Source organism: Oryzias melastigma, linkage group LG19, assembly GCF_002922805.2.
Source record: "Oryzias melastigma strain HK-1 linkage group LG19, ASM292280v2, whole genome shotgun sequence".
NCBI lineage: Eukaryota > Metazoa > Chordata > Actinopteri > Beloniformes > Adrianichthyidae > Oryzias > Oryzias melastigma.
Window position 1 is genome coordinate 12,419,279 of NC_050530.1, and position 14,552 is coordinate 12,433,830.

The 14,552-nt window shown below is 38.8% G+C and overlaps 1 protein-coding gene across 4 annotated transcripts in view; it reads right to left on the minus strand.

Annotated features, from left to right (window-relative positions):
- LOC112153958 (C-terminal-binding protein 2) overlaps positions 1–14,552 on the minus strand; it is a 100,983-nt gene that overhangs the window by 7,820 nt on the left and 78,611 nt on the right. For all 4 annotated transcript variants that reach the window (XM_024284447.2, XM_024284448.2, XM_024284445.1 and 1 more), the window contains one exon: positions 5,083–5,237. In XM_024284447.2, the coding sequence (XP_024140215.1) occupies positions 5,083–5,237 (155 nt within the window). The remainder of the gene's footprint in view (positions 1–5,082; positions 5,238–14,552) is intronic.

A 14,552-nucleotide genomic window follows, 5' to 3' on the forward strand; every position in this document is an offset into this window, starting at 1 on the left:
ATCACTCCGCAGACTGCTTTAAAACAACATTTTCCTTCATTATTTTAGACAAAAACAACCAATAAGAAATGAACTTCAATTTGTTTATTTATTTTTATTTTGTTTCATGTGGACAGTTTGATATTTAGGATGAAGTGAACATTTTTCTAAACGAGTCCCCAGTGGTTATTTGAGGAACTGCACTTGTTTCAAGTTTTAAATGCGCTTCAACCCGGAATTTAAGCTACTAATATAGTCAAATGGTAGGTTGCTAAAAATGTCATGGAAACGTGTTACACACGCCCAAAAAATAAAAAAAAAATTATATCTTTGAGTTATAAAATCAGGTATCATGACATGACCCCCAAAATTTAAAATATGAAAACTCTAGAAAAAGATAAACTTATGAATTTTCTTGAAAGTGCTAAAAACTATCCCAAGGAGGATTTGAATGTTTTTAGATAATTTTGGTCTATAAAAATAACTGATTTATCAGCAACTAGTTTTCCCATTTAGCTGTAGCTTGAGTCAGTTTGAGTAGTGGAGGATAGTGGAAGCAGGAGGAGGACGCTCTGGTGTCAAAGATCTTGTAGTCAGGGAAGAGCTTCAGCGTGAGCAGTGTACACAAAGATAAGGAAGAATGACTCGTGTGAGACGAGAGCATCTGTCAAGGCCGGTGATGTTAAGACAGGAGAGGATCATGCAAAAACACACACGAGGAACCAAAGGGAGGAAGAAAGACACAATCTGTTCTGGCAGGAGATGCTTGATCATCATGTTACACTGAAGGCCGGAGGGGGTTTATGGACAGATCAGGACCACTGAGGAGACGGAGAGGTCAAAGCAGCCAATGAACAAAGTGTGATCCTCCAGACGTGCTGGAGGTCAAAGGTCGGAGATGTGTTTGATAATAGTTTCTAGCTGAACAATCAGAATGTCAATGAAGCACAAAACAAGAGAAGAGCTGCTGGTATTTCTGTGACTCAGGAGGGTTTGGCTCAATTTGATTTCAAAAATATCAATACATTTTTAAATTCTTATGCCAAAAGTTATTTTATTGGTTAAAAATAAATAACATTAATAATAGTTTAAGCTAAACAAAGGTGAAATTATACATTTCTTAAATTATTAATTATAAAAATAGTTTCAATCCACTTATTAGGAAAAAAACAGTAAATCTGAATAGGAGTCACTTTAAAGTATCATCTTGTTTGAATTCAACACCAGTACATTAAAAAAATAGAAATCAGATATAAGCGATGCTTAAACATCATATCTCTAAAAAAATATTTTTTTCACCAGTCTGAAGAAACAGCATTCTTCCATGTTTGTGATGAATAATGTAACCTATACACTTCAAAAACAACTTAGAAATAAGTCAAAAATTCCTACTCCACTATTTAAATTAGAAAAAAAAAATCTGCCAACAAATATAGAAAAGAATTATTATTTTAAGAAAACGTGTTTTTTTCCAATTTTTTTACTATTGAAAAACTTTATTGAAAGTATCATTTTTATTGCTAGACAGAATTTGTTTTTTTGCTTTTATAAGATTCTGTATAGATGTTTAGAAACTACAAGTGCAATGTGATAAAACCTACCTGGTTAGATTTAAGCTGTTTTTAACTGAGATTTTGTATGTATTTAAACTGTAAAATTATTTTTGGTCTAGACCGAGTCAGCCTAAATTGGTCTGGATTTAAGACCTGAATTTGTTGTTATTGTTTCTGCTTCAAACCAAAGCTTGTAAACAAAACCACATGATTTAATATTGTTGTGCTTGGGTGTATTCAGACTGAATATTTGTTCTGGATTATCAGGGGAAACAAAGTTCACTTTAAGACAGGCGTCTGGAACCATTAACACTAAAAGAGCCATTTGAGACAGTTTTTTGGCGACCAAAACACAACGAAAGCCGCAAAATTGCACTTAAAAATACACTTTGGTGACCATTAAGACATTCATTTATTTATCGTTTATTCAACAGTTATGTTTTTCTGTTAATTTAACTTTTCATTGTGACAACACTACATACTTGTTCTTTTCAAAATAAAAGAACAACTTAAATCCTTCAGCTGCATCAGATTTACTTAGGTTTAAAAAAATAAAACAGCCACACATGCTTTAAACGAACCAATTATGTCCAGTCTGAAAACACCCATCGAATGTTGGAATATTAGCATTAAACTTTAAAAATGTATTCATGGAAGACAAAAAGATATTTCTCCTAAAAATGTGAAATGTAACTCAGCTTTTCTAATTAAATACTAAAAAAGTAAAGTTATGTAGTTTCCTATTATTACATAATAATTGGTTAATTTAAATTCTGCTGCCTGAATTCATGTGTTTTTACTGAGCTGGACCAGTGAGCTGTGGATCCAGATAAGGTGACTTGAACTGTAATTTACTGTGATGAACATCTGAAGCAGTATCGGTTGTGGCCCCCCTCCCTCAGCACCTAAATAACAACTCTGCCTTCACCTTCAGCCAAAGTGAATTAGCCTTCCTGTGATTAGTAGATTAGCTCTGAATTTCCATACTGCTTTTATTAGCGCTGTGTCCCGAACAAGCCTTCCAGATACTAGTTCAAGGTCAAAAAGCTCCTCACACACATGCAGCCGACACACACACACACACACACACTTCTTCAACTCTGTTGGTTTGAAGACAGAGATTTTTGGCCAGAACTCACCATAAATGACGTTTAATGGAAGCTGACCATAAATATAAGCTCCTCTTCCCTGTAAGCAAAACCCTTAATGCTTTTAGCATCCATCATTTTTTTGTGTTGAAATTTTGGCTGAAAAGAGAAAAAAAACAACCCTGTACCATGTGTTTGTGTTTGACTGTGGTTTACTGGAAAGGGATTTAAGGGTTATGAAATCATTCCACCAGTGATCAGAGCGGCTGCAGTGTGGTTGAGAGCTGAGGCTTTTTTTTCCACAAGGGAAAAACCTTTTCTTTCTGGTCAAACTGATTCTTAAAACTCCTATTTTCCGCCTTTTACTTCCTTGTTCAAACTAATATTGCAGGAAACGTTCAACTTAAAGTCTCGTCTCTCCAAAATCTAGAAGGAGCAAAAAGTATGCCATAGATTTTTTAGTTTCTCCTGTTTGTGAGGGGACAGTCATGCACAAATCTTTGTTAGAATATAATCCAGAAACGTTGCAGATTAATTATACTTTATCAAAAAAATGTACTATGAATAATTCATTTTTAAATTAGATTAAGCAATTATCACCCAATGCTGAACCTAAAAAAATATAAAAACCCAATAAAAAACATAAAGTTAAGAAAAACAAAAATTATACATAAATAGATATTCATACATACATATAACTGCATTTAGTCATACTGAAAGGTAGATTGATTCAGAGGGAAATTGCTAACTTTCTCAGAGAAAATGTGATGCTAACATTAGCAGCTAGCTGCTACGTTTTTAAAAATGGAAAAACTAGCCTGCTAATAATGCTTATAAATGATAACATTTTTATAAAAAAATATACTTTAATTGATGCATTTAAGATTTTTCCCAAAATGTGGCACAATTTGGTCCAAACAGGTTCGCTTTTCTTCATTTTCTAAATTTAGCACTTAGCTACACTGCTTAGCATCTCATATTTAGCAATTTAACCGATGAATTCGAAAAGAATAATGAATATATTTTTTATTGTTGCAAATAAAAACTTAACTTTTTTGTTTAATTCAGTCAAAGCCAAAAGTAGCTTTCTGTTACAGTGAGAAAAGTAAAAAATACAATATATCACATCACTGACATGTGTAGCACTTTAGAAAACTAAACAAAAGACAGGTTTAACCCAATATTATGCATTTCTGTTTAAAATTATTTGAGCGCATTTGTATTTCTGTGTATTCAAAGTGTAAAGACCTACTCGGATGAAAATTTGTACACATTTGTGGCATTTTTTCTCATGGTGCAGAACATATACAAAGAAAATGAAGCTTAGAGTTGCATTTATGAGTATTTATTTAATCAAATAAAAATGCAGTTTGAAAAAGAGTGTATTTAGTAGGAAAAACCTTTATTAACAGGGGGAGGGAAGGGGGCGGGGCTGTCAGAAACTATGTCCTAGAAAACGGCAGTTTAAAAAAATATCTTAAAAAGGACATAATCATAACTAAAAGATCACTGGAAACACTTTCACAGTAGATCAAAAGATGATCGGAGTGGTGCAGATATAGATTTAAAAGGTTGTACAACTTACTTCTTGAATAACAGATAATTTTTTCTTTATAACTTTATGTCGTCGGACTGAAGCAATACTTTTAACTCTAAATTGTGTGTGTTTTATCATTTCTCTATCACAAAAAACCCTATCTAGTCACAAGCCGGTTATAACCAGAGGCCACTTTCATATTCCATCATTGGCCGGCTCTTTCCGTAACTTTCCGCATGGAGTTAAATTTATGCAGAAGTGTGCGGCAGCTGGTGTTGAAGTTATCAACACTACATCTATGCATGCATTCTGCGCAAGGAGGAGATTGAACATTTTCAATCTATCCGGCGCCTCTGGGTATCCAGACTGCAAGTTATTACAGTGAACTGCTGAATATGCCGGCAAGGTGAACATTACAATCGTGTCTGTCCTGATAAGGCAGTGTTAAAACAAACAAAAAGCTGCCCGCTCCCCCCTTCTTTTCGCCGCCCAAGGTCTTTGATTGAATTGATCTCTATGCAAATTCTCCTTTTTAATATGCTCTATTTTCATAAAGGCAGTAAAAGCAAAAGTGCAGAGGCTTTCTGTCTTCTGATGGAGATAGCACTTGGGTGATACCCATCTCTGCAGACATATATTGTTTTGGAGCCGAAGAGTGGCATAAAAAGCAATAAAGAGCCTCAGCAAGCCAATGTAATTACACCGCATCCCCGCCGTACAAGACTCTCTATTAGAACAATGGCACTGATATAGGCATCACGCTTCGTGCAACAGAGTGACATTAAATCATAATGAAGCCACTATATTTGAACAGGCAAGTGTGCATGAGGCCAATATAACGTGCTTCACATATCAGCGAAGCGATGCTGGCCGAAGGTATGTCCCATCAATCAGATCCAGCCTGCTCTGAGTGTTTTTTTTTTACCTTCTCGTGGATCTCCTGTGTGGACTGAGCATCGCAGAAGGCGACGGTCGCCAAGTCTTTTAGGATGGGCATCTCCACGGTGCAGTCGCGCCCGTCCAGCAGCGCCACCAGCGGGCGCGGGTGCATGGGCCCGTTCATGATTTGGGGCCGGATACCTGTAACAATAAAAGAGGTTATTTTAGACAGAAAAGTACATCTGACATCAAAAACCTACATTTCAATATTTCTTTCGAAACGGTTGGGGCGGAGTTGCTGTAGCCACCTGTTGATTGACAGAAAGTGATGACAACATTAGAAAGCACCAATATAGGGCTAATATAAGATAGCATTTCCAACGTTTGTCATCTTTCGGGTTTTTGAGATTTCAATCCTGCCCTGAATCTTCTTTAAAACAACATATAAATTCCTGTTATAAACGATGTACCAGAAGTCAAGCAAGGAAAAGACGAGCTGCTGGATGACCTCATTGTTGTTGCATTTCTAGTCGTAACACTACAATGACACGCTAGCGGTCTACACCACGCATGCACCCTGAAAACAAATTATTCAGTAGAAATGAGGCTTAACTGGACCATCCCGACCACTACTCCTTACCGGACCGCTCAGTTGAAACACGGCTTAAAAGTGTTCCCAGTGGTCTTTTTAGCCAAAATCTTAAAACCCTTAGGGCTGGGTAACACCAGTCAGACAGAATGTCCTCCTTTTTATCTACTATCAAGACTTATATGGACGGTCACTTTCCAGAGATGTTTACACATCGTCGATTGTAATAACTGCCTCTCTACATGTACAAGGATGCTCATTTCTTATTTCTGAATAGAAGCAGCAGCTGCTAAAAGAAAGGAAAAGACGGCGATCTCCACCTTCAGAAATGAGTTTCCTTTACTGCCCGCCCGTGAAAGAGAAATGCATCTATGAAATTGAGATTTAGGGAAAACTCTGCAAAGCCTGAAACAAGTCGGTTCACATCCGCACGGCGGCGGCATGCTTGACAAAGTGCGTGTCATTTCTGGTTCTGTCTCCACTCGACTGTTTCTCCGTTTCCTCTTTGCCACTTTTTCCTCACTTAGAGTGAAGAGAGCTGGACTCCCCAGCGGCTCGACCTTCTCACACATCGCGCCGAAGACGATGTGTTGCACCGAGAAGAAAGACAATTACCACAGCCGCTTCATTCAATGTTAACAAGAGAGGAGCATAAATATTCATGCTGCATTGAGCGGCGTGCGGCTCAAGAGTCGAACCTGGACCTGAACAGGAAAAGCAACGTTTCCCTGAGGAGTTCTCAGCTCACATCACAGCACAGGTCATGATTATTCCATACATTTAGGAGGGAGAGAATCATTCTTGGCTGGCAGTTCAGACAAGACTTTCAACCTTACAGTACGATCTGCTGTAGTAACTCCACATCTTTCATTTCCCAGCTTTCCTTTGGTTTGATGCCAGGATCTTTATCTGCACATTTACGTGTGACCTCACTTCAATTACCATGACGTCAGGAGGGATTGTTGTGATACGAACGGAGCTTAAAGGAGGATATGGGACACAGTTTGACACAGATTTCCTCAGAAAGGAAACTGATTAAAGCAGTTAAGGGGTGAAGTTTAGGATAAAAAATAGAGTACACAAACTTTGTGAATGAAGAACAAGTGTGTAATAAAGGAGGATAAAAGGACAACAGAGAAGACAGAAGGCGAGCAGTCCAACAGCGACTGCAGGTCAATGTGGCAGAGGTGTTGACTTCCTGTGAACTTAACCATGTTGTCATGGTGATCATTCACTTCAGCTGCCACTTTTGAGCCTTTTTATTTTTGGTGCCACAAACATTTGTGCTGAAGTCTAGAGTGCAAAAGTTGCACAAGGGCCAATATCTCCTCCTCCTCCTTTTTTGAGCCTCGAAAGCTTTGCCTCACCACACCCACCAGGATGACATCACCAAAACTCTTACCAGCTTAACATAGGAGACATATTAATAAAGAAAAGATTTAATGTGGTTAATCTCAGGTAAATTTAAAAAAAACTTAAACCTTTAGAAGAAGTCATGGTTTCCTGTTCTTTTTTTCTTTTAACAGAAAGCTTTTATTGTTTTTGTTGATTTTTGTCTTAGCAGAAAATGGATGTTGCTGCCTATTATCTGAATATCTAAATAGTATTTTCCAAGATTGATTATAGACTGATTAATTTCCCTTTAAAATGATTTTTTTAATGATATCGGTCAATTCGATTCCCTACTTGTCTCAGACAAATTGATCTAGTCTAATGAATCGATTCATCGATTCATCATTACACCCCTAAAACATACATATATATCAAAATAGGATTTAACTGAGAAGACAAAAGTAATATTTTAAACCCAACCCCTAAAATAAAGAAGTAAAAGTGAAATGAAAGTCCAAATCCCTAAAAATCCCTGTGTCAACATCTAACCTTTTACTAATTTTTTTGCTTAAAAAAGCTACAGATACAGCTTCCTAGTTCAGCACAAACACCGATAAACATAATGCTAACATGCTAGCAGCAGCGTTGTAGTTGTTGACCTTTCGTCACACCCTGTCAGGAATCGCCACAACAAATCAGCTTTCACTGCTTCGCACGGGTGGTTTGGCAGAGAGTTTTCACAGCCCTGAATTTTACCCGGGCTGGGGACGGGTACAGGGAGACCCAGACGTGGGCCCCCTTGTGGTAGCATAAAGGGTCTTACTGTACAGACACTAAATCATCTTTTAATCATGAACAGTAATTCTATCAATATTTATAAACTTATCATGAGCTACACACTCAATAAACACTTACAACATTTACATGTAAGTGTGCAACACATAAACTGGCATGAAGGAAACAAAACTGAACAATAGTTCCGCCCCTTTCATCCAATGTTTGTACATTTTTCCTAAAAAAATCCAAAATTAATATCATCTTTATTGGATTACAATAACAAACTAGTCTAACTAGTTGAGCTGTTTTTTGTGGAGTTACTTCCCATAATGCAACATTATCTTACCAAAGTCCCAATTCCTGAGTGATCAACACAGTTTGTGTTAGTTTTGCCTGATTCATGAGATTAGTAGAAGTGCAGCAGGTTAGGTCGAGGATTTAAAGAAATATTCCTTTGAAGGCAGTGTGAAAACACTGACTCGGATATTCTCTGTAATTTCCAGGGAAAAAAAAGCCAGAAATACGCTAATCTAAGCAGCACATCCTGGTATGTAACAGTTCCAGATTGCAGTGGGTGCGTAGGTGAGAGAAGCACTGGGGAGAAAAAGCTGTTGGCAGGCTGCATCAGACCTTCAGGCACAAGTTAGATTGACTGAACTCCGTGAGTCACCCGCTTTCTTTGACCTTTCAGTCTCATACAGTCTAAATCTCCAGCTTGCAGACCCTTCCTCTGATATTTCAGAGTTCGCTGCTTTGTACTTTCATGGATTTCTCCCCGTGCCTCTGACAGCTCCTCCTTTCTGCAGATGTCCAGCTCCGCCTGCCAGTTGGCTCACAGATCTCCTCGCTTTCAGCGCGCATTTCCTCCCAGCTACCCTCGGTGTCTGTCACTCCTTCACCTCAGCTGTCATTCCTCTGCCTCCCATCCTTCCTTCTCCTCCTCCTCGGACTGTAAATTCCAGTCGAACATTTGTCCGGACTGACTGGTTTTGATTCGCAGACGGTGATGTGTTTAAGTGCAGGAAGTAGACAGGTGACAGTCGACACCCCCTCTCACAAAAAAAAAAGAAAAAAAAACATTCTGAACCAGAATTAGTGTCTGCCTCACACGCAGGTCTGATAAGTGATGCATTCATGACACCCTTATCAGCACCTTCCGTCTCCGTGGTGATACACTTGACAGCGTGCCTATGGTCTTTGATTCAAAATAGTCGGTAATTATGCAGAAACGGAAATGTCATGCATTCAAATGGAATCTTAAACATGGCCTTATTAGAGGGAAACAAAGAGAACGAACTGTGATTAACAGTCACAAGTCATGATGTCCTGAGCTTCAAAAATGTGAAAAATCGACTATTTAAACCTGTACGTTTGTGTCAAACAGCTATAAAGATATAATGTTTATAGATGCAGATAAATCAAATAAAAATGTAAAGTTCACATAAAAGAAAGTATTTAGATTAGAAATATCCATCAGTCAATATTTATGTATTTTGATTTTAAATGGACTTGTGAAAAGAGGAGCTGAATGGTTGACGGTCACATGTCAATCAAAACATAAAGCCCCTCCCACTTTGAGCATGAAAAAAACTCTTATTAGGATTCTGTAATATAAATGATGGGCTTGGGAGTTTTTTCCTCATATGATTCCTAAAACAATTTTTCCTTTTTTAAAAAAAAGTCAAATTTACAAATGTTTTTAATTTGTAGTGTTTTAATTGTTTAACTGTTACTGGAAATTGCACTAATTAAGAGGATTTAACGATTAACATAAACTTTTTGTGCATTCATGCAAACAAAATATTTTCAATTTTAAAAGATTTTGCATAATTGTTAATAAAATGTGTTTTATCTTTATAACTGACTTTGGAGAATATTGGAAAATTAGCTACAAGTTTAAATTTCCTCTTAAAGTGCCTTTACTTTTAGTTGCAGGAGAAAACACGTGAACCCTTTGGAATTCATTGTTTTTATGCATAAACAAGACACATGATTGTGTTCAATAAAAATATGAAAACATATTTTAGTGTGATTTAAGCAGGCGATGTTTTTCTCCATCGTTGTGATTTAGATAGAGATAAATACACACAACTAAGCAGCAAATAGTAAAAAGTAAAACAATTATTTTAAGTGAAATACAACTTAAAAATGAAACTGTTAGAGATACGCATGATACTTTAAATACATTTATGTAAAAATAAAATCAGACTTTGCTTTTGTAAAGAAGGGAACTCTGAAGAAAAAGCTTTTTAGAAGTTAAAATTTAAATTTTAGGCGAGCCACAACAGCAAAACTGTGAAGCTACTTTACTGAAACAGTGATCTGGTGATGAGTAAAAACTATTATTTTTCTCTATCAAACCATTCTGGAAACATAAAGTGATTTCTTGTAAAATGCTCTTTTTTCTCTCTTCAGAGCTGCTTTCCATTCATACTTTCTGGCATCTTTTGCTTTAAGGGTTATAATTAGAAATGAAATGTTTCCGTCTGATGAATTTGACCTTTGTTAGACTTCATACCGTCTCTACCATAACCGCTGATCAATAGATCATCAACATGAAACCTGATAGGAGAGTTCCTGCACGTGAATGCAGCTCGTGGGTTTGAACCGCAGCAGTAAAACATCCCATCTGAACCATTTATCCTCATAGCATCCACTACCTCATGCTATCTCTTAAACCAGGGTTCATTCTCGCTTTCAGATTTGTTTAGGGTTCATCTCAGTGGGGGTTGCTGAACCCTCCACAGGCGTTGGCCTCTGCCGTGGCCGGCGCTCCACTTTTCGCTGCAGCTTGTCAGTAGGTGACATGCAGGGATAAAAAGGCTGCACTTTAGTCCAAAGGTGTGTGGCGTCGCTGGCCACTTCCCCACTAAACAGCCAGAGGTTTTGCCAGCTCAGACACTGCGCAGCAAATGTCAACAAACGCTGAAGGCTCGCAGAGTATTAGGGGTCATGTCAGAACCACAGGGGGAGGTGGGGGCTCTTAATTTCACTCCTGCGTTAATTAATCCCTCTCATTTCCTCTCGCTGCTCCGTCTTCTCGCCGCCTCTGCTCGCTGCTTAACTGTTGCCAGGCTGCTAATGCAACACGCGGACGCGCTCCTGTTTTTTCCTCCGGCTTGATTGTGCGTCGTTTAAGTCGAGGGAACAGGATGTCGTTGTGGGTTTACCTGTCGAAAGGAACAAGCAACACACACACCCGGTGTGGTTGTAACTCCGACGGATCTCAAGCTTTTTTGGAGTAAAAAATGACCCCCACCAGGTACCTCAGTCAATGAAATAATCACACAAATAAATAACCTAAGTAGTGATCTGACCAACAGTTTGACAAATAATGATATAAGATACACATTTTCCTTCTGCATTATTAATGAGGTTCTTGAATTATTTAGTTCTTACATCTGAGAAATGTTCCTGTGAGAGGAACTCATTATTTACCTCCATCTCCGTTTCTGCTAAATTCAACATGTGTAACTTTAAAGGCCCACTCTGGTAAAAATTGTGTTTTTAACATGTTCCTGTGGTATTTTCACGATGACTGTGGACATATATTAAGAAAATTAAGCTAAAAATTGTATTTCTGAGTATTTCTTTAGTCAGATTGTTGTGAATGAGGAGCAGATTAAAGAATACTATTTGAAAAATCTCGTATTTGTGATGTAGAAATAGGCTGGGTGAGAAGGGAAGGGGGGCGGGGTTACTTCGTGTCAACAAAGAGACACATTTCTAATGAAGCACCATATTTTTTGGACTATAAGTCACACTTTTGGCAGAAATTTATTTAACAAAATATTGGACCATTTCATCTTGATACACATGCCTACAGTGCCCTTTAGAGGTTGTTGCTATTTTTTTAAAATCACATAATTTGCGATCCAAATTTTGCAAACATACACGACCTATACTCTGAAAAATACAGGTACTTCCATTCTGAAAAAACTAAGTCCCAGAAAATGACACAAGTGTTTTGACTTGGCCAAAAACGGCATAATCATAATTAAAAAAAAAACACTGGAAACGAATTGACAATAGCTCAAAAGATGATCGGAGTGGGTCTTTAAACCCAATTCTTTATTCAAATCGTTGTGAATCAGGAGCAGATAGAAAAGTGCCGTTTGAGAAAGCTCATATTTGTGACGTAGAAAATACAGTAGGCGAGCTCCAATGAGAAGGGGAAGAGGGGCGGGGTTGCTCTGCGCCAATAAAGAGGCAAATTTCTAATGAAGTATCGTATTTTTTGGACTCTAAATCGCACTTTTGGGAGAAATGTATTTAACAAAATATGAGACCGAGAATTGACAATTCATCCTGATATACACGCCTACAGTGCCCTCTAGTGGTCATTGCTATTTATTTTTTTATAAATTGTATACAAGTCGTATCAAAGTATATGTTGCACCCCTGTCGAAACTATGCAAAAACCATGACCTATACCTGGAAAAATATTGATACTTGCACTCTATATAGGAATACTATGTCCTAGAAAACAACACAAGCTTATTTTTATTTTGGCCAAAAACTGCATAATTATACTTAAAATGCCACAGAAAACAATTTAAAATAGCTCAAAAGATGATCGGAGTGGGTCTTTAAACCTAACTAACTATGCTTCTTTTAAACAAACAAACAAACAAGCCAAGAATTTGCCTTGTATGGAAAATGGGGCTTAAAAAGGAAGTTTTTTTGGACATGTCATCTGCTAAATCTTTCAGAACATAAAAGTAGAAAGTTCAAATTACCCCAGACCAGAATGAGGTCATGAGGGAAATTATTTCAGAAATCTAGGCCTACTGTGAAAAAAAAAACAAGAAAAAAAACATTTATTCTGTGGCCAGGAGGAATCTGTAAATGCATGTCTCCTGAACATTTTGTTTCTAATCACTCCTGTGGATGTGCTGGAGAAAGCTGAGCTCGGCGCAGAATGGAGGCTGTGGTTCCACAGCCAGCTTGAGAGTCTGGCAGAAGGATCGGGTAAAGAGCTGTGAGGGATGAGGCCAGAGTTTCCACTGCGAGGTGGAGGGAAGCTTCCCACTGCTGGCCTGAGCTGCTGCTGGTGTTAAGTTGCCTCTGATGAAGTGAAGAGGGACCGGAGTGGTGGTGGGGTGGGGGCTGGGATGCGGTCATAAAGTGAAGAAAAAGGACAAGAAAGAAGGAAAAAAAAAAGAGCAACAGAAATCCAGTAATGGGAGGCGAGACGAACCACTCCGCCACACTGTCAGCCTCTGCTGCCAACGGTTACCTAGCAACCTCAAGCTGCTGTTTGCAGATGGCTCCGTCTTGACAAGGTCTGCTGAAGCTGACCGCCAACAATTTTGCCCATGTAGTGGGCCTTTCATGTAAACATAAACCCCACAAGCAGCTGTCAGACAACAAGAAGCTCCATGCAGGAAAAAAATCACAATCTGTGTTTCCAGTTCCTAACTTTCTTGTGCTGTTATGCTACGTTCACAGCAGCCTTGGGAACGTGCGTTCAAGCGACCACTTCCTTTGAAGGTACATTCACACAGGCTGCGTCGACTCACATTCAAGCAGCAACTTTCAATGAAAAGTTTATGCAAATGTACTTTATTCCAAATTTTGGGCTTCTGCGTCCAGACCTCTTGGATTTATGCATCGCCACACAAGTTTTTAAGTTCAATGCGTACAAATTGATAAATTCCAAAAACGCGGAACTTTGACCAACTCTGTTTTGGTCGTGACGTGTAGTAGCGTCTTTTTCAAAACACGAAAGTATCAACCATTGTAAACATGATCCCGAAGGAGAAATTAATAACTGTGTTTTTTTTTTACCTTACTGGAATTCTATGACATCTGAAGCTAGTTTTTAGCTTTGAGTACACAACATGCATCCTTTGAACGCCCGTTGAAAGTTAAATCATATCAATTTTGACTAATCCGAGATTTGAAATTGGTAGTGATGCCTTTAAATATATAGAATTGGCAACTGTGTGAAAATTGATCATGGAGGAGAAAATGCTGGAACTATATGAAGACTTTCAAATATCAGAATAGAGCTGCGATAAAAGGCCTAGAGCAAGATTTGTGAGATTTTGCACCAAACCTCTTCTAACTGGGAGTACATGAGCTAGTACTGTAGTGACACCATGTCAAAAGGGTGTTCAAGAATCCCTGTTCGGCGTGATCTTGAACACGCATCACGTGTGTACGTAACATTAAAGCAGGGAAATAAAAGCGATAAAAGCAGCAGGAAGACGGTTTGGTGTTTGTACTCCCAGAAACACGCATGGAAGTGCTCGGCAGTGTGCCAGCAGCTCCACTGTGGGATAACGCCCAGATGTGCCACTATGCCAAACAATATTTTTTTGCTGTCACAAACAAGCGAGGGAGGGGCTGGACTACCCATTTACAACTTCTCAACAGACACCCTTCATCCAGCTGTGACAGTGTGAAGCCACAGCGGTGAGGATGTGGGCGGCTATAAGCGGCCTTTGTTGGTTCGCCTCCTTCCTGACCTGCCCCCCCCCCCCTTTTTTTTTTTCCTAAAAAGTAGCACACAAAGGCCACTTGTCCTGGCGCTGCCAGGGCCCCACCCCTGTCAGCAGCCTGGCACGGCAGCCGTCCCTCGCCACAGGGCACAAAAGCGGGGGCTCCCACACAAACTGCCGCGCTGCTTTCACTGACCCCGCCACATCACGGCTAACTTCCGTTTGGTTCGAATGAAGAAAAAAACAAACATGCTGCTTGCCTGGAAAATGTTGCCTCCACATTCTTTAAGGAGTCAGGGGCTTCGCATCACAGCAGGAGTTCACCGGCTCAGGTGAGAAGAGGGTCAAACCTTCTTGATCCAAGGAGGGTAT